The sequence below is a fragment of the Salvia hispanica genome, chromosome 5 (assembly GCF_023119035.1).
Source record: "Salvia hispanica cultivar TCC Black 2014 chromosome 5, UniMelb_Shisp_WGS_1.0, whole genome shotgun sequence".
Classification (NCBI taxonomy): domain Eukaryota; kingdom Viridiplantae; phylum Streptophyta; class Magnoliopsida; order Lamiales; family Lamiaceae; genus Salvia; species Salvia hispanica.
The window spans coordinates 27,905,593-27,931,727 of record NC_062969.1 but is presented as its reverse complement, the minus strand read 5'-3'; the positions used below and the strand labels follow the sequence as shown (position 1 = coordinate 27,931,727).

General features: G+C 35.7%; 4 protein-coding genes and 1 pseudogene across 4 annotated transcripts; 2 read left to right on the top strand and 3 right to left on the bottom strand.

Annotated features, from left to right (window-relative positions):
- Positions 1-897: 897 nt before the first annotated feature.
- LOC125187531 (putative ankyrin repeat protein RF_0381) lies at positions 898-3,995 on the bottom strand. The gene is made up of 7 exons (XM_048084138.1): positions 3,816-3,995; positions 3,669-3,743; positions 3,404-3,487; positions 2,417-2,881; positions 2,233-2,337; positions 1,720-2,147; positions 898-1,640 (listed from the first exon to the last, which is right to left on the bottom strand). Exons 1-7 carry the CDS (start codon positions 3,886-3,888, stop codon positions 966-968), a joined length of 1,905 nt encoding a protein of 634 aa, XP_047940095.1. The 5' UTR covers positions 3,889-3,995; the 3' UTR covers positions 898-965.
- Positions 3,996-5,676: 1,681 nt separating this feature from the next.
- Positions 5,677-8,911, top strand: LOC125186679 (MYG1 protein-like). The gene is made up of 7 exons (XM_048083093.1): positions 5,677-5,956; positions 6,026-6,172; positions 6,323-6,421; positions 7,051-7,242; positions 7,458-7,577; positions 8,224-8,295; positions 8,422-8,911. Exons 1-7 carry the CDS (start codon positions 5,708-5,710, stop codon positions 8,644-8,646), a joined length of 1,104 nt encoding a protein of 367 aa, XP_047939050.1. The 5' UTR covers positions 5,677-5,707; the 3' UTR covers positions 8,647-8,911.
- Positions 8,912-12,903: 3,992 nt separating this feature from the next.
- On the bottom strand, positions 12,904-13,374 carry LOC125189749. Its single transcript, XM_048086987.1, has one exon. The coding sequence runs from the start codon at positions 13,372-13,374 to the stop codon at positions 12,904-12,906; it is 471 nt and encodes a 156-aa protein (XP_047942944.1).
- Positions 13,375-20,132: 6,758 nt separating this feature from the next.
- LOC125186341 lies at positions 20,133-20,808 on the top strand. The gene has a single exon (XM_048082691.1). The coding sequence runs from the start codon at positions 20,221-20,223 to the stop codon at positions 20,716-20,718; it is 498 nt and encodes a 165-aa protein (XP_047938648.1). The 5' UTR covers positions 20,133-20,220; the 3' UTR covers positions 20,719-20,808.
- Positions 20,798-25,506, bottom strand: LOC125186342 (annotated as a pseudogene).
- Between the last annotated feature and the right edge of the window lie 629 nt (positions 25,507-26,135).

Genomic DNA, 26,135 nt, shown 5'->3' with positions numbered 1-26,135 from the left:
CGGAGAGCATATAAAATTAGTATTACTCACATCAAGAGATGCCCACGGTTCCAGAACTGGCGGTTATGATTCGAAACTGAGGGTTCCAGTTTTAAAAATTTCTGAACTGGAACCGAACCAGAAAGGTGTTTCGCGGTTCCAATTCCAGATCCAAAACCGCCGATTTCAATTCCAAACCGACGTTTTCCGACAGTTTTTTTTTACGGATTTTCACGGTTCCGACTCGTTTTCACGGTTTTTCACGGTTTCGGTTTGGAACCGCCCGGAACCGGTGGGTTCAGGACGGTTTTGGGTTCTGGATTTTTGGAACCTGAACCGGCCCACAGTTCCCTAAGGTACGGTTTCGGTTCCATTTTAATCCACGGTTAACCGCCGGTTACGGTTCGGAATCGTAACCGATTTCGCAGTTAACCGTCCGAATCGTAAACCTTGAGCATCTCTACTCACATCCAAATAACTTTTTCTACACATTTTCCTTTACAAAGTCAAAAAAATTCTTAAAATCCACGCTAGTTAAATATGAGATAATTAATGGAGACCGGATAAAATATATGGCATGTGTGGATGTCGAACCCAAAAAAAAGATAGTACCTGTCATACATTTACTACAATTAAACAGAGTTTGCCATGCCACCACACTTCAAACTGGGTTTTGAGAAGACAAATACTGAAAATAAACTAATCAAAAGATCAAATGGGAACAACACAAATGCAGAAAAGTTAACTCAACAATGAATTTATCAAACTAGGTAGTCTTAAAACGAAATAAGATGAAACACATGAGATGATCTTGTTGTGATAGAGGAACACATGTGAGACAGAATCACGTAATATCTCCATTTGTTGATACCACAGATGATTGTAAATTGGTAGCACATAACTGAATTTAACACAACATGAAGCAGTTAGTGAATAATCTATAAATGAAGGTTCAAAATTAGTTAGGCATCTATACATACATTCGACTAACGAAAATAAGAAGAAAATACAGAAAATTTGGAGGCTCCAAAAGTGTGTACACGACTACTCAAACTCTCGTACTTACCTGAGCTCGCTCTAGTCAGGCGATAATACTCTAGACGGCTGGTCTTGAGTGTTACCTTTATAAACTGGTACGAAATTCCAAGAAGGAGCAACAAGTAAAGAGGAAGCATAAATGCCAAGACGAGCGCTTTTCTGTGCTGAACAAAGATCAAAAAGAAGGCAGACAAGAAAGCAGAGATGACGAATAAGATGGACAGTAAGAGAGCACACATTGATATCCTCAGGAGACGCGGCAACATGAAGAATTGGTGTTCTGGGAAGTTGGACGAAATGATGGACCAAAAACCTAAGATGCTCAAGGTTGAGCTAGACAATGCCAAGACTTGGAATAAGATGAAAACTGAGAACCATTTGTTCTTCAATAGCAAAGGTATCCCCGTCACTTGGTCGAACCCTCCAGGGGGAGCAAAGGCAGCCGCAAACACCAATGTCAGAACAAGTGTTGAGATAAGCATGCATGATTCTGCAGTTTTCTTCGTGTATTCTTCGCTTGTTGCCAACATTTCCTCATGCTCCTTCCAGAATAGCTCTTCGGGCGTATACCCCTTTTTGTTTCTCATCTCCTGATAATAAGGTGGGACAGTGTTCTTCAATTTCTGCAAGTGAGTCAAATTAATAAGTACTAATGATGCATTTTGATTTTCCAAAATAAGCTAATAGACTTAGCTTGGTTACCTCAAACCAGGCGATCGCATTTTGCATATGAACATCGTGCTCGCCAACAACCTCCAGCCCCTTTAGACGCTTGGATGCTGATTTCGCAGCTGAATGCAAGAGGTTGTTGCCATCTTTGTCTTGCAAGACAGCGTTGAAGTCTTTAACGAACCTTGCCTTCTCGAGGAGTTGGAGGATATTCTCTTTTCGATGGATAACAATGATGTGAAAGATGGAGTATCCGTGCTTGTCATCCGTGTGTGCTAAGAGATCAGGGTAGTCAGTTGTGATCATCTTTATAAGATCCAGGTTGCCTACTTTTGCTGCCTCGTGTAGAATTAACGGAGGACTTTTCATCAACTGCAACACCCCATTCCTTCCCAAATCTTGAATATTAGTCCACAGCTTCTCGGACAAGCAACGAAGAGCCTTCCTCTTCTTACCATCTCCTGTTTTCCACCATCAGATAAATCAACAACATTATAGAACAGAAATGTTGGATGCTATGTGAAGTATTGTGATTTAGGTGAGTGCCTGATGAGATATCCATTTGAGACAGAACGTGTAGAGCTGTTCGATTATCGACACCCTTCATTAACGCAAGACTAGATCTCATTTCCAATATTATCAAAGCAACATCTGCAGAATAAGATGTACTAACATTAAGTTGAAAATAATACTAATAAGTACTATGATGAGGGAAGAGATTTCGTCGTACCAAACATTTTGCTGCTTATAGCGACGAGCAAGATATTAAACCATTGCTCTCTGGATAAACCTTTGATCTCAGTGACAGTAGTCAGATAATACTGAACTATTTCTGTTTTTCCAAAGGAGATGGCGAGTGCAAAGGGCGTCGTCCCATAGAAGTTTGATAGATTGGCGATGAATGGGTTGGCCTCCATCATTATACGAACGAGTTCAAGGTCACCAGCCATTATGGCATAGCAACACGGTGTGTAGCCTTTGCCATCGTACAGCTCTAACATCTCCCATCCCACCATTTCGATGAGTTGGCGGACGAACTCTCTGTGTTTCCCTGAAACAGCTAAATGAATGGCTCTGTCGCTTTGTTCCGTTATCTCTATCCAACCTAACTTCTCATCTTTGTTCAGAAGAATTTTAGCTTCTTCCCAGTTGCCTTTTGTTGCAGCTCTATACATTGATTGGTGGTCAGGATTCTCTGTTCACATCATCTTCATTTATGTTGGTAACAACTTTAATAGCCAAAACTGTTTTATTACATGAATTTTGGTCCAATTCTAGTTTGTTACATAAACTTAGAAAATTGCACAACACCCACATCTTCCCTTTACCCATCAAGTGATTTAAGAACATTTTCCTTAAAATGATGAGGCTACACTATGATTTTAGTAGTTTTGATATGCAAGTCACGTATCGTATATCACAATTAATTATAACTACATACTCTATCCGTCCCATAATAAATATCTATTTTTGCTATTTCGGTTTGTGTCAAGAGTCTCTTTTCACTTTTTCCTATAAATGTAGACGTCACACATTCAACTAATTCATTACGGTCACAATTTATTATAAAACCAATATATAAAAATTGACTCATATTTCACTAATTTTTCAATTTAGTTTTCTTTATATTTCTTTCTTAAAACCCGTAGGGACTCCTTTCTTAGGGCAGAGGAGTACAAACAATTATGAAGACAAAAAAACGTAGAGAAAATTTGACCTTCTTCTGCGTCGTCGTCGTCTTCTTCTTCTTCCGATATCTTTGCGGTGTGTTTTCCAGCTTCAATATTCGGCGATAATATTTCTGTAAAACCAACTGAAAGTATGAGATGTTTAAGGTTTTCAGAAAATCACAATCTCAAATAAATAGACAAGAAACAATTGGCAGGAATTCGATTTTCAAAATCATGATTTGTAGTTATTTTTTTATTTACAACATAATATCTGAAGACATGAATGAGAATGAGACAGAAGAAAAATGTGACCTTTTGCAGCGTGATGTTGATCATGGACATCCTCCATATGAGAGGTTGTCGGCATAGAAATTGAGACATCATTATCTATTGAGTGATATTAATGAAGATGTGAGAATTTTTTTGTTTTTAGAAAAAATACAAGAATAATACACTGACCTTTCAGTTTCAGAATGTGAGTCGACGATGGTGTTGGAGCAAGTTGAGGCTGATCGTCCTTTGCTTCAGTCATCGTCGGTGCTTAAGGAAGAGAAGAAGTGCTTTGTGAAGTCTGATATTCATTAAATTGTGTGGTTGGAATAGGAATAGGAATTGCGATATCAATTCCAGCTTCATTATTCATTGCTAATGTTTTGTGTTTATATCAATCAATTTATGCGTGTCCAACTATTCTTTTTCTCTCAACTATCAATATCTAAATTGCCTAAATTGATTGAAGAAGCGGGGCAGTTGGCTGCTGATCTAATTGCTTCAAGCAATCTTCCAAAAATAATAAAAATTGACTGGGAATGAGGAACAATTTATAAAACAAATTCTAAAATGTGGCGTCTAATTTTGCCTTTTTAACATTTAGGTAGATGTTGATGTGTTATTTACCGTAGGTACAAAAGATTAGAAGGAATTTTTCATCTTAATTAAGAGCATTAGGCGCCTAGGACTGACAAGTTTCCCAATACCATATTCTTGTGGGCACCAAATTTTAGAAATTATTGGTTAATATAGTTAATTGGAGGGAGAAAAAGTAGATGGAAGTATTAAATGAAGAAAGAAAGAGATTTAATTTAATTGAACAGTGTATTAATTGTAGAAAAAAAGTTGCTCGAAATAAAAATGTGTCATTTTTGTTGGGACAAATTACGAAGAAAAGTATGTCAGCTTAATTGAGAAGGAAGTAGTTTTTAAGGGTTAAACATAACATGATTCGATTGATTATTGCTTTATTTTAGTTTGACACTGTCTATATTCCTATCAATTGATTGTTTGATCATTTCATTAAGTTTACATAGAAAACAAATATGTCAGGAATGCAAAGTGCAAAAATTTTAAGTTGACTCGAAGCAGTGAGTAGACACATGTCAACGGTCTGCTAGATTCACACAATGTCAACCTAACGGTCCACTGAAATTTAATCAGGAGTTCATAACCTAGCTAGTGAACCTGACTTCGCAGATTGTCAACTCAGCAATCCAATGAGATTGCACCGATGGTTTCGAAAGTATCCAACAGACTGATAACTTCTTTGTTCTATTATTTACTAGCAGTATTTTCTATAGGTTTAAGTAATACTCCCTCCGTCCCATTAAAAATGCAACGTTTATTTTTGCGCACTTGTTTTGGAAAAATTATAATAAATAACTAAAGTGGTGAAAAAATAAAGTAAGAGAGAGAATAATGTAGAGGAGAGTCCCCTTCATATTATTTTCTTTTTTACTTTATTTTTTCTCCACTTTAACTATTTATTATTATTTTTTCAAAATATGTGTGAAAAAGCAAACGTTTCATTTCTAATAGGACAGAGGGAGTACTTAACAATAGAAATGACAAGAAATATTGTGGAAAAAAGTTGAGTCGTACTTTTATACTCCTATCTTTTAAAAGTATGAATATTTGGTTCGACATGAGTTTTAATGTTTTACTGATAAATTAAGAAAAGGGAAGATAAATGGTAATGTAAGTAGTGTTAGTGGAAAGTGAACTCCATATTATTAGTAGTGTAGTTTAATGATATAAATTATAAATAAAATTGTGTGTAGGGGTGACGTGGGGTCCATACTTTGTCAAGGAAAGAGAAAGTACTATTAGTTTTATAGTAAAATATGAAAGAAATAAAATTAATGCAACGTGAGATGTATTATAAAAATAGTAAATAAAATAATTTGTATTCCTATTACAAACAATTTTAAACCTTATTTGGTTAGTGGGTTGGAGTTGGGCTGGCGCCCTTTGCATATGGATTATGGACCCATTAACAAAGCAAGACCAATCCAGAATAGCTGTAACGCTATTTCCACATAATTTTGCTTTACATTTCGAATACCTAAAGTAAAGGCATGTTCAAAATCAAAGCATTTTCAACCAAATTTCTCGTCACCAATCGTCTCCCCTTCCCCTTCCCCTTCCCCTTCCAGCAGTCTCTACTCCGCCGTAGCCTCGCAGTCGCAGTCATGTCAACCGCCGCCGTTAAGCGTGTGGGTACTCACAACGGAAGCTTCCACTGCGACGAAGCCCTCGGCTGCTTCATGATCCGCCTCACCAACAAGTTCTCCGAAGCTCACATCGTCCGCTCCCGCGACCCCAAGGTGCGTTTTATTCAGTATAATTTTATTCTGTTTGTGTAGGTAACCTGTTTGATGAAATGCCTGTGTTAGGTTCTTGAAACTCTGGACGCTGTGCTGGATGTGGGCGGGGTTTACGACCCCGCCAAAGACCGCTACGATCATCACCAGAAGGGCTTTGAAGAGATTTTTGGCCATGGCTTTAATACTAAGCTCAGTAGTGCTGGTCTTGTTTACAAGGTAATCTTCCCCTTTTTGGGGGGAATTTTGGCTTTGCATATCTCTCATTTTTAATGTGGTATGTAATTTGCACATTGTTTATATGCAAAATCTACTAGCTTTCCATTATTTAGTTAATTTGGTTTGTGTTTCTAACTTTCTTATGTGTAGCATTTTGGGAAAGAGATAATTGCTAAGGAGCTTCAAGTTGATGAAGACCATCCCGACGTTCAGCGGTTGTTTCTTGCAGTTTACAAGAACTTCATGGAGGTTATTCATCTTTTGGCATTTTCCAGCATCTTGTTTTTGTTCTTTAACATTTTCAGTTTTCGTAGTTCTTTTCAATGAAGGGTTATGCTAGTTTGTGTCCCAATTTTTATAACAATTTTCTGAAAAATGTCTGGAACTTTGATTTTATGTCTCCATCTCCCCTTTTCTAGCAAAGGAACCCTAACTTTCAGTGTTGTTTCTTACATGTTCTCAACTTTCAGCCTTTCCATGAAAAGGTCCCAATCTATAGGGGTTTCATCAGCTGATTTTATATAGTGGAAAATGTTGTAGATATAGAGGTTCAGCCTGCGTAGAGGACACGATTCATGGTTAACCCTTAAAAGGATGGTCTATTCTACTCTATTTTTGTCCTTTTTGGTTTGAAAAGGTTGATTTTTAGTGGATGGTGTAGTGTAGAGTAGTGCAATGTGCATCTCGTTGGATTGTTGCCCCTTTGGAATTGAATTTCGAAGATTTTGGCGATGGAAATGATCAAAGTATAGAGTTTTGGAATGTTCCAATAGAAATAATACCAGGGTTGTAGAGTTTTAATTTCTATTTCTTCAAATAACCTCAATGTCTTTTCCTTTTCTGATTGTACGTTCTGCCATTTATTCTGTTGATAACAGGCGATCGATGCCATTGATAATGGAATCAATCAGTACGATACAGACCAGCCACCGAGATATGTGAACAATACACATTTGTCCTCACGAGTTGGGAAATTAAATCTAGATTGGACAGATCCTGATCAGTCGTCTGAGAAGGAAAATGGAGCCTTTGAACAAGCAATGGCTTTGGCTGGCCATGAGTTCATGGATGTAAGTTTTGAAAGTGCATCAGAACAGTGCCTTTCTTGTTTTTGTACCTTTTGTCCTTCTTGTGTAAGCTGCTAACTGTTTTGATTGGAAATCTGCAACTAGAAAAGGTGGTTGGTTCTTAGGTGTTTGATTGTATTTGTGGAACCTTATCTTGAATTTGCACGTGGATTTGACGTTGCTTGTCAGTAGTTTTAACTGTTACTATTTCTTTTCAGAATGTTAGATCTCTCGCTCGATCATGGCTACCAGCTCGGTCAATTGTGATGCAGTGCCTTGAGGCGAGGCTTGATGTCGATCCTAGTGGAGAAATTATGGTCTTGGATCGATTTTGTCCGGTGAGCATTTTACCAGCCCTCTCCGTTATAGAATTTTTTGTCCATAACCTACCCCAAAGAATTCAACTGCTATTGTTCTTTGAAATGTGCACGTATATTTTAATTCATTCTAATTCGTAGTTTTTCAATGAAGAGAATGAGATAATCATGTATGGAATTGAATCATTGAACAAAATAACCCTACATTAATACGAGAACATCAGAAGTCATAAGCAATTAGATGCATCTGGAGCAAACCCCTGGTTGGAACTAAAGCAGTCAACTTCAAGTAAAACTTCAAGAGATGTACATTTTTATTCTTTTGTGATAGTACAAACATATACTGTAAAGGCTGTGTGTCATAGTGAACTCGAATCCAATACTTTTGGTCTCTGGTATTAACCACTCTATCATTAGGCCAAGACATGCACAAAGGATGCATATGTTTTGTTGTCAAGCAAGCATTATAACCTCTCGTTTTAATCATCCCCTTTTTGTTTTTAAAAAAAGGAGCACTTGTTCAAGTGTTTCTATCTAGTTCATTTTGAAGATAAATTATTGAACCATTATGTTATATTAAGAGCTAGACCATTGGTAGCAATGATCAAGTATAGATGCTAGGGTTTTCTGCTTTATTGTCGATTTCATAAAGTTTTATTTTCTGCAGTGGAAACTTCATTTATTTGAGCTTGAGGAGGAGATGAAGATTAATCCTCCTATTAAATATGTGCTTTATCAGGTTATTATAAGTTCCCCCTTCTTTCCATATATCTTTCTCCGATCGCCCACTTATTCTTTTCTTTAACTCGCATCTACATAGACACGTAATCCTTCTTAACACTATGAATACACGATTGCATACTAGGATGACCGAAGTAAAAGTTGGCGAGTCCAGGCAGTGGCAATGGCACCCGATAGATTTGAGAGCCGCAAGGCACTTCCTGCTCAATGGCGTGGGCTGAGAGATGACGAACTGTCTAGGGAGTCGGGGATTCCCGGGGGTGTTTTTGTCCACATGAGCGGTTTCATTGGCGGAAGTCAGACCTATGAGGGTGCACTTGCGATGGCGAAAGCAGCTTTGAAGCTCTAATCGTGAGAAGCAGCAAAATGTACTCCGGTTTTACTGTTATCGCATCGTTCGCCTTTAGGGCATACTGGTCTTTATTTCTTGATGATACATTTCATTTTTAAGAGGCTGGACAGTTATAGAGGAAGAGAAGGCATTTAATCTTGAGAGACTCATAGTTATTCATGTTATGTCATATTGCTGAACCTTAGAGTCTATATTCTCCAAAATTGTCAAGGATGGTACTCCTATAATTTTTATTAATGTTAGAATTTTGTATTTCGTATTATTGCTTTTACTAGAACGAAGCTGGCCGTAAATTACTGTTGCGCACTACAAATAATATCACATTGTCGTTTTTAAGTAAATAAATAATTGTACTAAAGTGGTTTACCGGCTTTAATAAAGCAAAAAAGGGGAGAGGAAAACTTTTGATTTAATTTTTCAGGTTAATCTCTATATGTTAATGTCATGTTAAAGTAGTAATTAGTGGTATGGCAAGAATCGCAAGATCCATAAGTGAATCTCTCTTTGAGTTGTAAATTTGTAATCAAGGTCCCCAACTCTGTCTTAATGATCAAGTTATCTATAAATTAATGCTACCTAATTGTGACAGCTTAATCTCTGGGATAAAAAAGTAGTATTTGATTGTTTTGAATGTAAAATAATTGAAACACTTGAATATAATAATCTATATATGCGCGCGTTTGTGCACGTGTGAATGTGTGTGCCCAATTAAAATTTATTGATTGTGTTAATCTATACTCCATAATTCAATTAATTAATGGACAAATAATCATAACGAGTACTGTAGGATCTTGCTACGTAAATCATATCTTGCCAACTGATCTAAAACAATTATGTTCAAGAAAATAAAATTTTTTAAAGCTTGTAAAATAGCTCGATTCTCATTCATTTCTTTTATAGATCGAATCCGTGGTTGATGATTTTCTTGGTATAGTATTTTGTGGCTACATATTTCCCAACACCGCATTTAAATAATTGAAGGCATATCACCCCATCAAGCTGTGTATACAGTTAATAGGTAGGACGAATTTTGAAATAAGAGGATATGAATTTGATTAAATAAAAAATTTAAATGCTAATTTTAGAATGACTTATCTATCATGTAGGATTCACGATTTTATTGAATTTGACACTGAATATACATTACTTAATCCTGTGAAAATTACTTCTACTTGAAACTGAATGCTCCCTCCGTCCCAACATATTAGACTCGTATACCACTTTGGGGTGCCCCAACATACTTGAGCCATTTCTATTTATGGTAAAAATTTACTTTATTACCAACTCCACTTACTTATACCAAAAGAAATGAGTCTAATATATTGGGATGGACGGAGTAATACTTATAGGCGCCATTTCAAAGTGTAAAACATTAAAGAAAGTCTAAGACATCAGTGTCGTTGACTCCCAAGGTTAGAGAATTTTTGAACAAACACTGCAATCTTTATAATAGATCATCAAAATTACAAGCATGTGAGGAAAACGACTGCTTGTTAGTACTTGTTAGCTTCTAATTAACACTACTCCCATGATTCATGGTGTGATGGATAACTTTTGTTGAATTCTAACACCAATCATGACATTCTTCTTAATTAGTGTTTTTAAACTCGTTTTGCAAGTGTTTATAGATATTTTTTCTTATGAACTTCTACCAATTCGAGGGATCAAACATTAAATTTACTTATTGCTGGATGCATCTCAACCCAATAGGACTTCCTAAAAGGTCAATCCAATTGAGATCAAAGAGTTTTGAAGACAAGTTGATGAACAATATGGAATCCAATCTATGGTTTTCAACAATGTAACATTTTAGGCGTTTAATTATGTTAATTTTAATGAAATCGATATTTTAAATAAAATTATATAGTTAATTTAATTAAAATAAATAGAAATACATGAAATGAAAAATGAACAAATGTATGACGATGGGATTTGTGAATTGTGGAAAGGATTTTGACGCAGATATTAAGAAATTAATAAGTGATCAACTGATCATTGAAGTCAAAAATAGCACAGGACGAATAAAGAATGATTGTTATTAATACTTTAATATACGTTGTGCCATGTATAAACTATAGATTTTCTCATAATCAGTAGGAGTATGATTTATAATTGTGAGTTTTGATTTTCACTCATATCACTCTATATCATCACAGTATAATATTAATCGGCCAAACTCAACGGTAGAATTGATTTTTTTTAAAGATTTATATAGGACTATTATAATTAAAAATTATGTAAACTCACAATTTATTGATGGATGGGAAGTGGTGTTACAGTGATGAATAACATGGAATTAGCGTATAATAGAAGTTAGATAAATTTAAACTGCATTAGTTTTCTTGTTGTAATAAAAATGTATAAGAATAATATTTGCTCATGGTTATCATCAGAAACCCATTACGTAGATTAGATAGTGTCACAGTTGAGTATTTGTTTTCTAGAATTATTAAATTGGGATTGAGATTATTGAAAAGACACCTGTAGTTATCAAATGCTTGGAACTCTGAGCATGTGGCATAATATTACCCTCAAATTGATCTTAGGTTTAATATATAAATAAAAGTTGTGTCCATCTGGTTTAATGGGACCAAAATGTTTAACATTCATGTGATTACTCAAATCATTGATATGATTATAACAGGTTATTATTAAATATAATTGATATCGACATTGCATTAATAGATTTCGAGATGCTTCTGTAATTCGAGCTACGTGTATATTTTAATAAATTCTTAGGCGAAATTTATTGAATTTTTCAAAATCAAAATCTTCACGGCTGTTGCATTTGGTATAATGTTTTTTGTACGTATGCATGCTTATATGATAAGTTTAAGTTACACGTAATTCTGAAATTTTTAATATGTATTTTACTAGATGTATGGACGTTTGCTCAATCTTTCTTAAACTATAAATGTTAGTCGTGTGTATATATATGGTTGGTGATATCACTATTAAATAGAAATACAAGTAATTAACTTTAGAATAAAAAGTTAGAATAAATAGCTCCAAAGTAGCGCGCGTACAATTTCACCTGTAATACACTTTCATGAAGTTTCTTCTATAATTGACTATTTTTTCAATCATAGAAACCAAACTCAATATCATGTTTAGTTCCATACAATATCATTATTACTGAAGATCAGCAGATTGATGGAGAGAACATATTTTTTAAATAGATTGAGTATCATTATTGATGAAGACAAAATTATTATTTTTCCAAATAAAAAACCAAGGCGATCGGTATCATTTAATTACAAAATTATATATTAATATGAAAAACGAAAGTATTATTGCATTTTAAGAGTATCATTCCATTAATTATAAGTAATTACTATGATAAATGCGAGTTATCATTATTGGAGGACGCTGCATGGCAAAAACTCTTGCTAAAAATAGAAAATTGAAAAGCTTGAAAACCTAGGCTTAATAACAGGTTATGTAGCTAGGTTTGTTATAGGAGAAATGAATTAAATTAGGTCATGCTTGGTACGATGTAATGGAGCGAAATGTAATGATATGTGAGCTTTTTTGGATTTCTTTTGCATTTTAATCAATTTTTTCATTCATTCCATCACACCAAACAAATTAATATAATAGAAGTAGAAATCACATTCCATTTTCCTACCATTCAATTCCATCCATTCCATCATACCAACCATGACCGAGAAATTCAATAGATATGGAGTACATAATTATAGGCATATATATAATTTTGATAAATGAATGTGTTTTAGAAAAATTGATGAATAAATTTCCAATGAAAGAATAATATATACGAATCACTCTCGTATTAAATCAATGCATTTAATATCAGATTGAGGTGAACCCTTGTCTTATGTTGGTCTTTGAGTTTAGCTTACTTATGATATCAAATAATTAAAAATTACCATATATAATTCTCTATGTTGCTATTACTGTATCAAATACATCCTTACAGATTACTTAAGAATAAAAATGTTAAAAATCAATTTCAATACTTTATAGTACTACTTGATTCAATTAATTGACTGAAAAATATAATTTATTTATAAAATTTAATATACAAGTAAATTTTTTACACCGATTATTAAACGTGCAACAATTTTGTTAAGCAATAGTAACATGTTATTCATATCATACATCTCCATAGAAATTATACAACTCAACAAGCATTCCCAACTATTACTACCAAAAACACAGTCATCTTCTCCAAATTCTTGAAAAACAGATCCCATCTCGAATCGGAATCGGAATCGGAAACGGAAACGGAACTCAATAATACTCCAAAAACATGCTGGAATTCTGTCGCTTCAAATCGTCATAAAACTTAGTAATAAATTCCTCAGCAGCTTCATCAACATAATTGTCTTCTTCAGCTTCAGCATCCGTCAACGGGAACGGAGAATCGGTGATCCGCAGCTGCCTCACCAACGGGCTCGGCCCGAACCCAGGCAGCGCAGGCGACGCCACCGCGCTGCTGAAAATCTCGACGGCGGCAGCCATCATGTCTCTGTCAAACGCGGCGTGAGAGGTCTTGCGCTTGGTGAGGTGGAAGGGGAGGCGGAATCTGTGGTGGTGGTGGTGGAACATGAGATTGTGTATGGCGGCTTTGCTGGCGATTTTGCCGCGCTTCATCATCATGTTGAGGTCGGCTAGTAGTTTGCCCTTTGTAATGCCTTTTCTTAGCATGAAATATAGCACTCGCATTATTTTCAATATTTTTTTGGCTCCATTTTGCTCCATTTTTGTATAGATGGATTTTGATTTTTGATGTTGGTATGGACAGAGAGGTTTGAGGGTAAGTGAATTGAGGTGGGGGATAGTGGTATTTAAAGGGAAAAGAAGATGGAAGGTGACACACGAAATTGTACTTCAATTTCCATTTAAAATACTATATGCACAGGGGGAATTAATTTCACTTTATTACTCATTGGTCACATTAAAAATGATTCATCTAAATTGACTAGTTTCATTTTTTCAGTAAGAAATAATACTCCCTACGTACATCCCATAATAGACGTCACACTTTTCTTTTTAGTTTGTCTCACAAAAAATGTCATATTTCTATTTTTGAAAAAAGTTTTCTCTTACATGTATATAAAAATTATATTCTCTCTTCATTTAACACACTAAACAAAACTTCTTAAAATCCCGTGTTGTCTCACAAATGTGACATCTTTTGTGGGACGGAGGGAGTAATATTTACTTTCACGTACTATGTTTTATCTCATATTTTATTCATTTTTTCACCGAGTAATGATATAGGGCAACTACTACTTAAATGTATCATTAGAGAATAAAACATGGAGTGAACCAAATGTCATTATAGTAAAGTGTTTAGGTTTAGTTGTTCACAGAGCATCTCCAAGGGAAGAGGTAAATGGAGAGGTAAACTAATATAACTACCATATTTACCTTTTTTTCCATGAAAAATCATTCTCATTCTCCAATGGGAGAGGTATTTGAGAAGGTATTATACATTTTCCCATTTTGAAGAGGTATCTTTACCTCCCCATCAATGGAGAGGTAAAATCTTATAACTACCATATTTATCTTCTTTTCATGAAAAACTCTTCTCCAAGGGGAAATGTATTTGAGAAGGTATTAAACTTTATATTTTTTTAATGCATTCTGTACTATAATTTTAATTTTAAAAAACAATTTACCTTTATATATACCTTTTCCCTTTGGAATGCGTTACATTTTAGACGGGTATATTTCACTTTTTAAGAAGGTAAATACATAATATACATTTTCTATATATCTTCTCCCTTGGAGATACTCTAAGGGTGTTCAACAAAGAGAGACTCTTCATATTAGGCTCTCCGGGGATTGAAGACAAATTATATACCTTTTGCAAGGATTAACCTGAATCGATCACGCACATTTTCTTCAGTTGCAGAGTGGTACTTCTCTTGAGATTGCTGGAGCATGTCAATATGCTTGCCAAAAGGACGGAAGCATGCTTTCTCTCAAGGCTTGGGTACCCCCTTCAAGAGGTTCGACAAGAAAATTTGGATCTCCATGTTTTATGTTATCTCATGGACAATTTAAAACATCCGAAATAAAATAATTTTCGAATACTTCACATCAAACTGGGAGTTCGAAAAGAGAAGGCTATTGTGGCGCATTGGCACATGGGTGAGGGGTTGGTGCTCAGGATTTTCTTTTTCCCATACATAAATAGCAGACAACTTGAACGATGTTAGATGTTAGCGAGGTTTTGAAAGTAAAAGGAAGTAAATGGCTGAAGGCAGTGATTTTGCTGTTTTTTCTTTCTTTCTTTCTTTTTCCCCTGGTACCTTTATTCCACCTCAAAACCTATATCTCGAGAAAGTATTTAAGGGTTGCCACGTTTGTCATCTCAAACTTTTAATTGGAACAGATTTTTTCTCAGGTTCATGATCTTTTCTTCGTCATGTAATAATCACGCCATCTACGTCAATAACAAATGAGTTAGTCGATTACATCTCTTGTAGAACAATGAATTACTTTGTACTCATATTGTTGCATATCCTGACAGAATCTCTCAGAACAATGAATCTTGATTTCAATTCTATCTTTTTCGATTATCTTGATTACCATTTGATATTTCTATCTGCCAATAATTATCTCATTTTTTTTTATTTGTCTCATTTCTTTTTAAGTATCTATTTTAGTAAATGGACCTCATATTCCGACCTCACATTTTATTATAAAATTAATTAATATTCCCTCTGTCATATAAAAATATAGACATTTGAAATAACATGAGTAAGAGAGAGGAGTAGAAAGGTAGTTAAAATTTAAAATAACGTTAGTGGACAGTGATATCTATACTATTATTAGTTTTTAATGAGTTGTAAATGAAAATAAACATATATTTTTATGAGATGGACAAAATGGAAAGTGTACATATATTTATAGGACGGATGAAATACATAAATGTATTGACTCATATTTAACTAACCTAATTCATATTTTGTCTTTACATCTCTGTGAATCAAAATAAATAATCACAATTAGGGATGTCAATTGGGCTAACCCGCTCGGGTTCGGGCCAATCCACTCGGGTTGTTGGGTTATTTGGGTGCGGGTTGTTCGGGCTGTGAATTTTCCGGGTTGTAAATTTTCGGCCCTAACCCTAAATCACGGGTTTAGAGCTAACCCACGGGCTATTTGGGTCAATAGTAATCTTATATGTTACTTTCTATCCAATCCAATATTCTAAATTATTAAAAAGTAGATTGTCGCAAATAGTAAAGTATTATCAAAGTGATCAAGAGAAAGAAAATAATAGCAATTGAAAATTGAAACAAAATAGATAAACATATCGTTTAATTAATATCACACATGAATCTGACTACAATTAAATGGAAATCATGCATTTCATATAACCCTAAGTTAATTTGAGAGAGAAGACATAATTACCATATATTCTTCATATCAAATGTTGTACTATATTTAATATTGATATTACCAAATATACTTCATATAAGTATATAATCCAAAATTTTAATTATATTTTATATTAAATGCTCAACCCGCGGGCTAACCCGCAACCCACTCGGGCCAGCCCGTATAACCCGCCGACCCGAACGGGTTAGCCCGTGTAGCCTGCTTCTGAATATGAGTTGCAATTTTTCGACCCTAACCCTATGATTTTAGAGGGTAACTCGGGTCGACCCGTGGGTTTCGGGCTAGATTGACATCCCTAATCACAATCGAATGGATAGAGTATATCTTTACCACAGTATTAAAACACAACATGATTTGGGTCAGAAAAGATGTGTTCGAGTTCAGAGCACTTGATTTCCATAAAGCCAAACATACTTATATTAGTACCTCTTTCACTTTTTGGATATGCTAAGTATATTATCACAATTGTAAACTTGTATTAAAACATAACACGGGGTCAAAAAGACGTCGATATGAGAGCACTTAATTTCCGTAAAGCCAACATACTTTATATTATATGTATGCAGTATGCCTCTTCACTTTTTGGATATGCGAGTTTGATGGAAAGATTTCAGAGTTATGATTTCAAACTAATTAGTTCTGTTAATTTGATGAAAAGTAGGGCTTTCATTAGAGATGCACTTTATGTACCACCTTAACATTTTTTAATCCATAAATGAATAAAATTTAAAAATTTAAACATCATATTACAATATACTCAAATCCAAAATCTTCGACCTCGATGGATTATTGCTAGACCAATATACACATTTTTTACTTATTTTAACAGTTTAAATTGTAAATATTAATCATATACTTAATAATATATAATGAGTATTTTGAAGATATTTAATTCCATATTCATCAACGAATACTAAACCAAATTTAGATGCCTTACACGCTTAATTAATGTCATTCCCTATTTTCAAGGTTAAGATTAATTATAAGTTATAACAAAGGTTTCTTTCTAGACACCTTCCATATCATTAACAAAATCAACTTATACTATAAAAATGTGTATAATTAACATTTTCTGTAATTAATTAATCTAATTCCCAAAGCATGAACTAAATGGAAATTAAATACTCCCTCCGTCCCATTGAAGATGACCCACTTTCCTTTTTGGTTTGTCCCAACTAAGATGATCCATTACTTAAAATGGAAACACCTTTATCTCTACCTTATTCCCTCTCTCTTACTTTACTCTCTCCTCTTAACACACAAAATATAACTGCATAAATTCCCGTGCCGCCCAAGAAAGGGGTCATCTTCCTTGGGACGGAGGGAGTACTAGCTCAACCATTCTGCATTTGCCAATCGCTTCTCTTTATACTAGCAGGTATATATTTTATTTAATTCATAATTAAATGTTTGATTCCAAGTTTCCAACCAAATTAAATACTACTCCATCCGTCCCGCTTAAGATGACACGTTTTCCTTTTTAGTTTGTCCCAACTAAGATGACACATTTCCTTTTTTGGTAACTTTCTCTCTCCAATTAATACACTCAACCACTTCTTCCCACTCCTATTAAAATATCCATCTTTTTTTATCTTTCTACTTTAATACTTACACCCACCTTCTCTCTCTCCAATTAAACACTTTAACCAATAACTCCTAAAACCCCGTACCGGCTAAACAATGTGTCATCTTAGCCGGAACGGAGGGAGTAGTACATTTGCTGCTCTTTAGGATGCAAAGTAGCAATGAATTTAAGTTTTTAATGAAAGTGTACAATTGTACAATTGCTGCATCCTATCTTTAAAATAATAATTGTATACACGTACGTGTTGGTTGTGTATCCATACATGAAGTGCATGTCCAAAGCAGCAATGCTTATTTTTTCCAAAATTATTCCTCTATTATGATTTCTTTTCTTCTTTTGTTTAGAGTCAAGTAACTTAGTTGTTTTTTAAACAATAAATCTCATTGGTTTAAACTTTGAGGACTCATATGTTGCACATTAATTGTTCGACTCTGAGGATCTATTGAGAGCATTGTTGGCATGTAAATCTCTGTTAGGGTCCGTTCGTACACAAAATTGGAATTGGAATTAATTTAAAATTAAATTCTACAGAACTAAATTTAAAGGAATTGAATTATAAATCAATTCTAAATTATTTGTGTGTGTTGTACGTGTGTGCCTGTATTTTTGTATGTTGTGTGTGGGGGTGTGTGTGTATGAGCAGCATGTTTGTGTTTGTGTTTGTGTGTGTGTTAATGTGTCTAGTTTTATAATTATTTGGAATTTCAATTATCTACTTTTGATATGTAATTCAAGTTGTGGAATTGAGAAGAATTTGAATTGGAATTAATTTAATTAATTACAAATTCAAATATTTTGCAGCACCAAACATCGAATTTGCAGTTGAAGGCCTCGATCCCAGTTCCATAGCATCAATTCTATAATATCGAACAAATACTTAGCATTTTCTTTCTATAGCCTTTTTAATGTTGAATTGTCCAAAATATAAAGTAACAATAAAGCCTGTATATAAACAATAAAAATCATAGTATTAATTGGAAATGAAAAGATAAACTCATTCATCTCATAGATTTATATCTAAACTCAATTTATAATCCCAATTGAAAACAGTTACACACAAATAAAATAACTAAAATTAAATCCAAATCTTAAAAATAAGGACTGAATAACTATACACTTGTTTGAATCTTCATTTTCATTACAATTTACAAGAGCCTCACATCGTCACTCTTGATTATTCCTTCTATTTTACATCATTTGTTAGTTGTGACCAAGATCCTCAAATTAACAAATTGCGCAAATTTAATAATTTTGATCATAATCAAATAAGAGTTACAAATCATGAAAAATAAAAGTATAATGCCATTAACATAGCCAACATATTACGGAATTTAAATTAGTTAATAATCACAAATGCTACGTGGGATGGCATATTAGTATAATAGTATTCTGTCTATATTTAGGGAGTATATAATTGTACATATTTTTGTTGTATTTCTACCTATAGCCTATAGGTATCTGTGTATTCTCACCAGCATCACGGCAAATACTACGTACTTTCCTACCGACAATAAGCTTCTTCATTTCCCTGGCAAATACTACTATTAATTTTCTATTTTTTAGGTGAAATTATATTTGGAGACAACAACCGACACGTGTCCCACTCATACCTTTCTTGCTAAGTAAACCATGCTGTATGTTTTGGACATAACCACTATAGTATGTTTAAATTATTCCAAAATTATATGTTGGAGTCAAATAAACGCCATTCTTCTTTTCCTTGCAGGTCGGGTTGAAAACGATATAATTATTATTAAATTTGCCTATCTTTGGACATTGATTTCTTCATACACCAGTCATCTCAAAGTTTTTGAAACAATGATTGTAGAGTAAGTAGTGAGACATTTTTATTCGATTATTTTATCTCAGTACAACATTTTTTTCATCTTTATGTAATGATCATGATTTAGACTCAATTAGAACTATCTACAAAAGTTCAAGGTTTTGAACTTTTGATTAACTCGCTTAGTTGTTACTAGTTCATCCAACTAATTGATCCAATAATTATTAGAGTTTTTAACATAATTTATTTACATTATTGATCGGTCCCATGACTTCCATAGGTTGATCTATTCAAATTTTATTTCCAGCTTTTAAAGCAATGTAGATTGGAGTAACCAATTAACCATTAATATTTCTCAACAAAATTACCAATCACAGCAACTAATGTTTTCAATAAAGAGATATCGGAGCTGTAACGAATTAATTACACCCATTTTATCTCACTATAAAATGAAAATAAATTGTACTCCTACTATATAAATAATAATTCATTTAAAATATGTATTTACATTCTTCATTAATGCTTGATATACTATTAAACATCGAATCAACGTATTTACTAGGTAACCTCCTCTCAAATAAAACCATGTTTAGTTATTAATATATACTCCATAACACTCATTTTGGAAAGCAAAGCGAAGAATGTTTTATTTAATCAAATTGAACAAACCTCAGTACAACCTACAAAGCATGGTGTACACTTTACTGCCCTTTATATATACCACCTTCATTTGCTTCCATTTCCATCAAATCAAACAATCTTCTTCTCTATCCAAACACCTTTCTCCATCTTCAAACAAACATCAAAAAATCCAGCCAGAAAAATGGAGCAAAATCTACCAATCATAGCCAAGAAACTGTTGAAAATAGTAAAAGTTCTATATTTCATGTTGAGAAAAGGCATTTCAAAGGGAAAACTATTAGCCGATCTCAGCATGCTTATGAAGCGCGGCAAGATCGCCGGCAAAGCCGCCATCCACAGCCTCATGCCCCACCACCACCACCACCGCGCTTCTACCTCGGACCGCCACCTAGAATACGAGTTCAGCTGGGCCAAAACCTCCGTGCACAAGCGGAAGCAGTGCGGCCCCACCGAAGAAGAGCTAATGAAGGCGGCGGTCGAGATGTTCCACAGCGCCACTGCCTCGCCGGCTCTGCCAGGCTTCGGCCCGAGCCCGATGGTGAGGCAGCTGAGGATAACCGACTCACCGTTTCCGTTGAGAAATGATGAAGAAGATAACCACGTTGATGAAGCTGCTGAAGAGTTTATTACAAGATTCTATAAGGATTTGAGACAGCAAAATTCTGTCTCTTATTCTTGAAAATTTTGTGATTGTTTGTGTGTTCTGTATTATTATGTGTTGTGATTTTTGGAGTATAAATAAATTTCGATAAAGGGTTGGATTTAGTTACTTTCAACGAATGCATGTTTATCAAAGATATTAGTAGTATCAGACAAACGACCAAATTGACGAACATGAAGCAGAGCAATGTGGGTCGTCGTCTTCATTCAGAACCTTCCACGCCAAAGCTCTCTCGTACGAGATGGGCCGGCTCATACTCGACAAGCAGATGCCACCTTGAAGAGACGCAAAGCCCTACATTGCCAAGATAAACAGCATTAGAATGACTAAATACTCATTATAATTCAGCAAAATAAAAATGGTTTTGAAAAGTAGAGTAATTGCATTGCTGCACATTGGCTGACCTGATGCATAATGTGTGGAATCTCTGAGCAGAGGTTTTTCCGACCATGAGCATCAAATATCTTGAAGTGCGACCAAGGTCGTCTCAAGCATGTCAAGACCAGCCTGGTTCGCAAAGGTGAAAACAGGAACGACCTGTTGGATGAATAGTTGGAACAGATATGGAATCTTACTGTATAATCATTTGAAGCAATAGGAAAATGAGTGTATGAATAATTGGTCAAGAATACATCAAGTATTATACAGAAACACATTAACAATCATATTCTGATATGATTTACCTGTGAATTTGGCAGATCCAACCGGATAAGGTATGGGCTTCAAGAGTCCCGAGGGGAGGCCGAAGAACAGCATTTGGTCCAAGGGGAGCTGAAGAGAGAGCTAACGCGGCCCTCTGAACAGATGATATGATGCTGCGAACATATTGCCGGGCCATTGATGCAACAGTTTCTTGCATGTGGCTTTCGAATGCAAACTGGAAAGCAATTGTCATGGCAGATCTTGAAGTGCTGCTGGTGACAGCAAGGTCGTTCGACGGTTTATTGCCTCCTTTCCCAGTTTCTAGAGCGGATGCAAGGTCTACAGTACGATTTGGACTTGATGCTACCTGTGAAATATTGCAGCCGTAGATGTAGAATCCGTATAAAAGCTTCTGAATTTGGAATTAACCCCTTATCAAGAGACTTCTGACCAAGTGAACATGTAACATCATCGATACAAGATATGGTTCCAAAGAGTTATTATCATCAAGCCCGTTAGCACTCACCTTTCCAAAACCAAGGGGAACTATCTGAAGGAGAGGAGCATCTTCAGCAAAGGCGGCATCAATAGGAGCAAATACAAGTTCAGCACATGTGCCAACTGCTTTTTCATCCATGCCACCACAGAGCTGCCAAATTCAAGATACAGACCAGAGGTTACAAACTTGCGTTGCAGAACAGCTATTTGATACGTACAAAGAGGACTTACCATCTAGAACTCTTTTACACAGAAGACTATTCTGGCATTCTAGAATCTGTTTCCCACTAGCATAAGATTACTCTCATTTTTCAAGCCATCAATTAGTAAGCAAGTAGAAAGCATTATGGAAGCAAGTAACTTTTACCAGTGGGTTTTTTGACATTGAACATAAAAATAAGGCAAGAAAGATTGTTCAATCATTACATATCACAGCTAGTAACTGGGCAGGAATCCAATGGGAATATCTACCTGCAAATGGAAGATGTCTCTAATCATCATTGCATCATCAGGCATGTGGCTGACACCTTCCAACTTAATTACCTCCAGAAGCTATTGGAAAACCAAACAATATGTTCTTATTTAAAAATTGCAACAAAGCCTATTACAGTAAATTAGAGTTAGATAAGACAACAAGAGTTGAGAAGAATAACCCTATGCACTTGCCTCTTCATGATCGATAGTCTGGGCCAGTGGAAGGATGACTTGACCACTGGAATTTCCACCCCGAGTCCCTGAAAAGTACACGGACCAATCTTGGAAGCAGATGCTGCATAGGTATCAATGTTGTCCGCCCATTCTGACCGGTACTCCCCCAAGAACCTGAGTAGTATCGCTGGTGGCACATTCTGCAGACAAGAAAGAAAGAGTTAATCAGAGACTTGATTCCGAAAAGATAATAATGAATGCAATAGAATCAATTATTATAATTTGCTAAAAGAATTATTGGGGCAGGACAAGGAGATCAAGATTTTAAGTAAACTACCTGTAAAAGCACAGAAGCTTTGGAACACAAGACGGCATTGAAAATGGAGTTGTACTCATTCGTGAAAGAGATATTAAACCCCATAAGTTTTTCTGGATTGGAGTTGACAAGAATGGTAACATCATCCATGCCATCGTTACCTATCAAGGTCCACCCCTCATCGCTGAATCCATTCAGAGCCTCGTTGAATCCCCTGATTGATAATCAAGAAAGTTGCACACATAAGAAGCCAAAAATACAAATAAAACCAGACTCGTGTGAAGTAGAATAGTTGGACCTGCTTAACCGATTGACAAGTGCTTGCAGATATGCTGGTCTTCTGCCCCAGTTGCTTATATTAGTTTGCGGAATGTCCTGAGCCATCTGCTTGAGATGATGAAGAGCCTGTGTGGGAGAACAAGAGCACCAGAAGTGAAGACATTAGTGACACAAAGGATAGTCGGCCTATCAGTTCTTACTGTTGCTCTATTGTCACCGCCATGGTCGTCTTTTGAGCGAGCACCGTCGACGATTCATAAAGAGGGCGCAGCACCTCAGGTACACTCCATGCCTGTTAAGGAAAGGGGAATAAACGAAATTAGTGTTGTGTGTTTGCCGTTTGGCACCTGCATGTTATGCTTATATCAGCTAAATATTTAAGAAAGCGATCTTTGTGAGGGGCGTAACTCGCACACGTATCAGAAATTCAGAATAATCCACAAGGCACAGTGTAGACGTGGCAGATATATTCAGTTACCTCCAAATTCAAGTGATCAACGATGTGAATGACCGATCCTCCTCCCTTGCAAGGTCTGATCAAGTAACCGCCAGGCAACATCTCTGCCCTGACGAAGTTTTGCACGGGCGGCATGCTGGGACCATTCCGAGTGTTGCTAAGTGATCTTTCACAAACCTGAAGTTTGAATCCGAAACCAACGACATTGTAACCATTAAATTGGATCAGAATGCATGGTTCCAGCAGAGATATTCCTTGAATAGGAAATAAAAGTTATGGTCACCTACCACTAGGCTACCATCATCCATGACCGAAGTATAGCACAACAACCAAAAATGACGACCTGGCGCCAAGGTTGTGGGCGCATATAACTAAAAGTTTCCGATTATAAAATCCCCATCCGTAAGAAATACAGAAGGAATATCACAGGAACACCGTGTTTACAATCAAAATAATCTTCATGTACAAAAGTTCCATGGTTCCACCATTGGCGGTAGGCAGCACATTGAGAACATCCAAAGCTCGGCAGTTGCGTAACCATGAAGGCCGATCCTTGAGGAAAATGAGCTCACATAGCATGATAAAGACATATATACTCTTCCTTCCTCAATCAAGAAAATGACTCAACAACCATTTCCTCCACTACTCCCTTGACTTTCAAATGCTACGCTCGGTGATTTACACTCAATAACATATCCACTGTTCATAACTAACCGAAAACGCACACACATCTGCGTGCAAGACAGACCCTACTCATCCTGCAGGACTAGCATCTCTTGGTGGATGCTGCGGCGTCAAGTGGTGCTGTTGACCACTCGTCACGACTGATTCACAGCTTGTGTCTTTTGTGGAAAGTGTATTCTGCAAAACGGAAGCATAATTGGCTTTACTGAGACCACATTTCGAACTACTCTGCTGCTGAGATTGAAAATATAAGGATGAGTGTTTCAAGATTCTCACGTTCCGCGTATGCTGGCGAAAGTAGCTGTTTTCATACACTAATTGAGAGACCTGTTTGGCTGTTTCTGCAGCCTATCGCTCTCCTCCATCAAGAGCTTATTCATGGCAGTCAGCTTCCTGTTCACACCATGTAGCCGCGAAGCCTCTTTCCTTTGCTTCTCTCTGCATCTGTATTTTCAATACCATAAAGCTTAGAACAAAAGTCTGAAATATGAGCATAAAACATGACTTCAAATTGAATATTCAAAATTCACATTAAAGTTTCATAAATTATAGAGTAAATATACACTAGAAAACGACAACAACAACAACAAATGCTTCTTACCTTGTATTTTGAAACCAAACTTTTATTTGCTTAGGCTCGATGTTGGATAAGATGGGGCATTCACGAATCAGCTGTTGACGCCGCATTGAGCTCGGCTTTGGGCAGTCGTGATACAACCTCTCGAGGGCTTCAACCTGCGCTGGCGTGTAACGCGCATACTTGTCGCTGTCCAAAGCCGCCGCTGCAGCTGCCTAACTCTCCTTGCAAGACATTTCCATCTCTCCTATCTCAACACAATCACAGTCTCAAAGATCCCAAAAAAGCAACCAGCTCTGAAATTTCAATACGAATTTTTTCAGTCACGAAATTGCTCGAACACTTGGGGTTCAAGAGAGACAATTTCCCAGCCTCTCTCAAACACAGAACTATGAAGATTTTTACATTGATTTCTTGTTCGCGGCAAACAAGATTTCACCAAAAAAGGAGAAGAATAAATCAGACATCCAGGCATCCACCGCGCATGCCTCCAATCCCACAAAATTTCCCCCATAATCACAATTCAAAGAATTTCAAATAACAAGATTCCTTCATGCAAAGATGGGAGCTTTCAGTCTTAAATACTCCACTAAAAATGACAACTTTTAGCAATCAATCGAATCCCCCATGATGTGTGTGAGTTCCTACTTCCTAGATAATCACTTCAATACATATACTAATCACCCTACATTTCGACTCAATATACTCTTGACTAAATTGTCTTTACTTCATGAAAAAAATGTTTAACTTCTTATATGGAGTGTTTATTTTGAATTAGGATTAATAATTATGTTAGAATTCATGTTTACATATTTCAAAATATTTTATTTTAAAAAGCACTACCTTTCCATGATACAAATATAAGACTTCCTTTCATCCAGATCTAAATGAGACATTTCATTTGACACCATAGTTAAAGAAAAAAAACGTTTAATTAGTTCAATGAGCATGTACCAGAGTAGATGGGAGAAGATATGAGATAAAATAAAGTGTAATAAGAAAAGAATAAATATTACTAACATTTACCAAAAACTAATGGCAACGACAGGGATGTCAATGTAGCCCGTAACTTGTGGGCCGACCCGCCCGCCAAATTTATAGGGCTAGGGCTGAAAATTTCTAGCCCGACTAGCCCACACCCGATTAGTCCGCAACAAGTTAGGGCCAGACCCGAAAACCCGATGGGCTGGCCCGAAAATCCGATAAAATTTCTATCGTTCTATTTGTTTGACTCTAATTAGACACTTCATTGGTTATTTTATGATATAGACTACTAAAAAAATATCTTTTAATTTTATATATTAAATATATAAATTATATATTAAATTTTTATT